This window comes from Bison bison, unplaced genomic scaffold (assembly GCF_000754665.1).
Source record: "Bison bison bison isolate TAMUID 2011002044 unplaced genomic scaffold, Bison_UMD1.0 scf7180017862817, whole genome shotgun sequence".
NCBI lineage: Eukaryota > Metazoa > Chordata > Mammalia > Artiodactyla > Bovidae > Bison > Bison bison.
In genome coordinates this window covers 19,631-22,378 of record NW_011493389.1, presented here as the reverse complement: position 1 = coordinate 22,378, position 2,748 = coordinate 19,631, and the positions used below count along the sequence as shown (strand labels likewise).

The 2,748-nt window shown below is 46.1% G+C and overlaps 1 protein-coding gene across 1 annotated transcript in view; it reads left to right on the top strand.

Annotated features, from left to right (window-relative positions):
• Positions 1 to 2,748, top strand: part of LOC104983478 (H(+)/Cl(-) exchange transporter 4) — a gene marked incomplete at its 3' end in the record, with an annotated part of 20,805 nt that overhangs the window by 3,443 nt on the left and 14,614 nt on the right. The window contains exon 2 of the mRNA XM_010832914.1: positions 181 to 280. Coding sequence (XP_010831216.1) covers positions 181 to 280 — 100 coding nt within the window. The remainder of the gene's footprint in view (positions 1 to 180; positions 281 to 2,748) is intronic.

The following is a 2,748-nucleotide window of genomic DNA, read 5'->3' as shown; positions in this document are numbered from 1 at the left end:
AACAAGAAAGCCCATTTGACCATCATGCTCAGTAACTGAAAGAATCACCTAAGTGGCCATCTAGTTGCTTAATTACATTTGTTTTCTCATTCACCCTGTTTCCTGAGGAAACAGTTGCAGAAAAGTAAGTTTGAATTGGAACGTGTATCCACATCAGCTCTGATGTCTTTTTATTTCTAGATAACCAGCAAAAGCAAGGAGTCCATATGGGAGTTCATCAAGAGTTTGTTGGATGCCTGGTCGGGGTGGGCAGTCATGCTGCTCATTGGCCTGCTGGCAGGTATGTGCTGTTTCTCTTGTACTTCATGCCAGGAGTTTGTGGCTTGAAATATCTAAGAGCAAAATACATGACCTACCAATCTATCGTCAGTGAAGTAAGGAGACCCCAAGGCATGGGTGGACCAGGTACAGTCATTGGAGAGCAGTACCAAGAGAGCTGTGCTTCCCTGGGAGCTCAGCGGTAAAGAATCTACTGGCCAGTGCAAGACACATGGGTTCGATCCCTGGATCGGGAAGATCCCCTGGAGAAGGAAATGGCAACCCACTCCAGTATTCTTGCCTGGAGAATCCCACAGACAGAGGAGCCTGGCGGGCTACAGTCCGTGGGGTCACAAAAGTCAAACATGACTGAGCAACCAAAAGCACACACTTCACATTCTGTAGGACTTGCCTATGGAGCAGGCTAGAAAGGATGGGAACATTTTGCTCTCTAAAACATCCTGTGAGAATGAACTTGACTAACACTGGCAGGCCCTGGGATGAACATCGAGAGACACTCCCAGTAACACGAAACTGCAGGGTCTGAGAGAGGCCTGGGAGATGTACATCCAGTCCTTGGGTTGTTCTGACCCTCAGGGACTCTGCGTCCTTCATTTTTATAATCCCAGCACCATGTTTGTGACCCATTGGTGTTTTCAGAGCAAATGAATGTGTATCTGGAAGTTATGCCTCCCCTTTTAATAGCAAACACTCCAACCCTCCATGGAAATCATTTCCTGAAATTTCCTTACTCTTAGGAGGCTGTGAAGGTTAATGTCAAAGAGGAAAAAACTGATCAAGTTAAAGAGATTTCCTTAAGAAAACCCCTTGCCTGTAGTAACATCATAGTTATGGTTATAGGACTGATCAGAGAATGACTGTGATATGGGTCTAGTGTAGTACATGCTGTCTGACAGCACTCCCATGGGACACAGAGTGAAACTTTGTGATTGGAGGACTCTGATTTCTGGCCACCTCTCATTTGTTATATCTACAATGGTGGGAGGGGCTCGGTTGCTAGGGAAGGGCTCTGTGTGCCTGGTGGGTCATAAAGGGCCCATAAAAGTGCTGAAGTGGCAGTCCTCTCGCTCCAGTCACAGTAGCTGCCTATTCGCCCCATCCTGCCCTTCCGCTCCCCATGGATATTGGTAGCAGTTCATAGATATACGACATTTTGCCACCCCTTTGTTTGACTGCTAATGTGAAGACCTTTAAAGGAAGGCAAAGTAGTTTGCTGTGAATTTTGATGTCTTTGTTTAGAATAGATGTATAAAACTCTACCCAGGGTTATTTTTGGCTCCCAGAAAGGAGAGATGGACGTTGGAAATGAAGGAATCCGAGTAGATGTTCTGGCCTAGATTTATCAACTGATCCAAGAGCCCAGTTGGGCTGTTTTTAACATATCAGATACCAACAACCTGGCTTCTCTGGTAAGCCAATTTACCTCACTTCTTTTAGGTGGGATCACCTGGGGATTTAAAACTACTGCTGCCCAAATTGCAATTAAATAGTACTCCAGAAATGACGCCCTAGCATTGAGTAAGGCCCCTTCTACCTGTGATGCTGATGTGCAGCCAGTGGTGAGGACCACTGGCAAAGGGTCACATCAGGAGATGAATAGAGGAGGGAGGCAAGAAATGGATGATCTTAACGATGAAGGCGGCTAAAGTGTTCTTTTGATCTGGATGTACTGGGAAGGGAAATCCAAAAAACTCTGCCCCATTCGCCTTCCCATTCCCCAGCTGTCTAATGGTGGTGAGACCCAGGAGTCCCACTGCCTGGCCTGTCACCTCCTTAGTGGCAGCCTGGGTATTGTATTCTGACTCCTAAGATGGAGCGGCGCAACCTGCGGCTCCTATGAGGGGCGTTAACCCAGAGCCACCGCTGGGGGTCACTGTTGTTCCACACAACGTTTTTGTTCAAAGGTCATCTTTCTTGCCACCTTTTCTAAAAGTACCTTTCTCTCTCTCTCTCTCTCTCTCTCTCTCTCTCTCTCTCTCTCGGAACTTCATCCCCCTCGCCCACCATTGTGTATGTATGTGTGTATGTATGTAACAGTTTTATTGAGCTATAACTCACATACCATACAATTCACCTTGTTAAAGTGGTTTTTAGTGTATTCACAGAATTTTGCAGCCAACACCAAGATCGATTTTAGAACATTTTCACCAGCTCCCAAAGAACCTCCCTACCCTTCAGCTATCAGCCGCAGCGCCCTCAGCCTCTTTTTAGTCTTAGACAGCCGCTGATCTACTTTCTGTCTCTGTAGATTTGCCTATTCTGGACCTTTCACAAAATGGAATCATATACTATGTGATCCTTTCTGACTCGCTTCATTTAAGCATAATGTTGCCAAGGCTCATCCACACTGTCGCATGTGTCCGTACTTCATTCCTTTTTATTGCCGTCCTAGGTGGACCACATTTGGTTCTTCCATTTAGCAGTTGACGGGCATACGGGTTGTTTCCACTTTTTGGCTATTGTGAATAT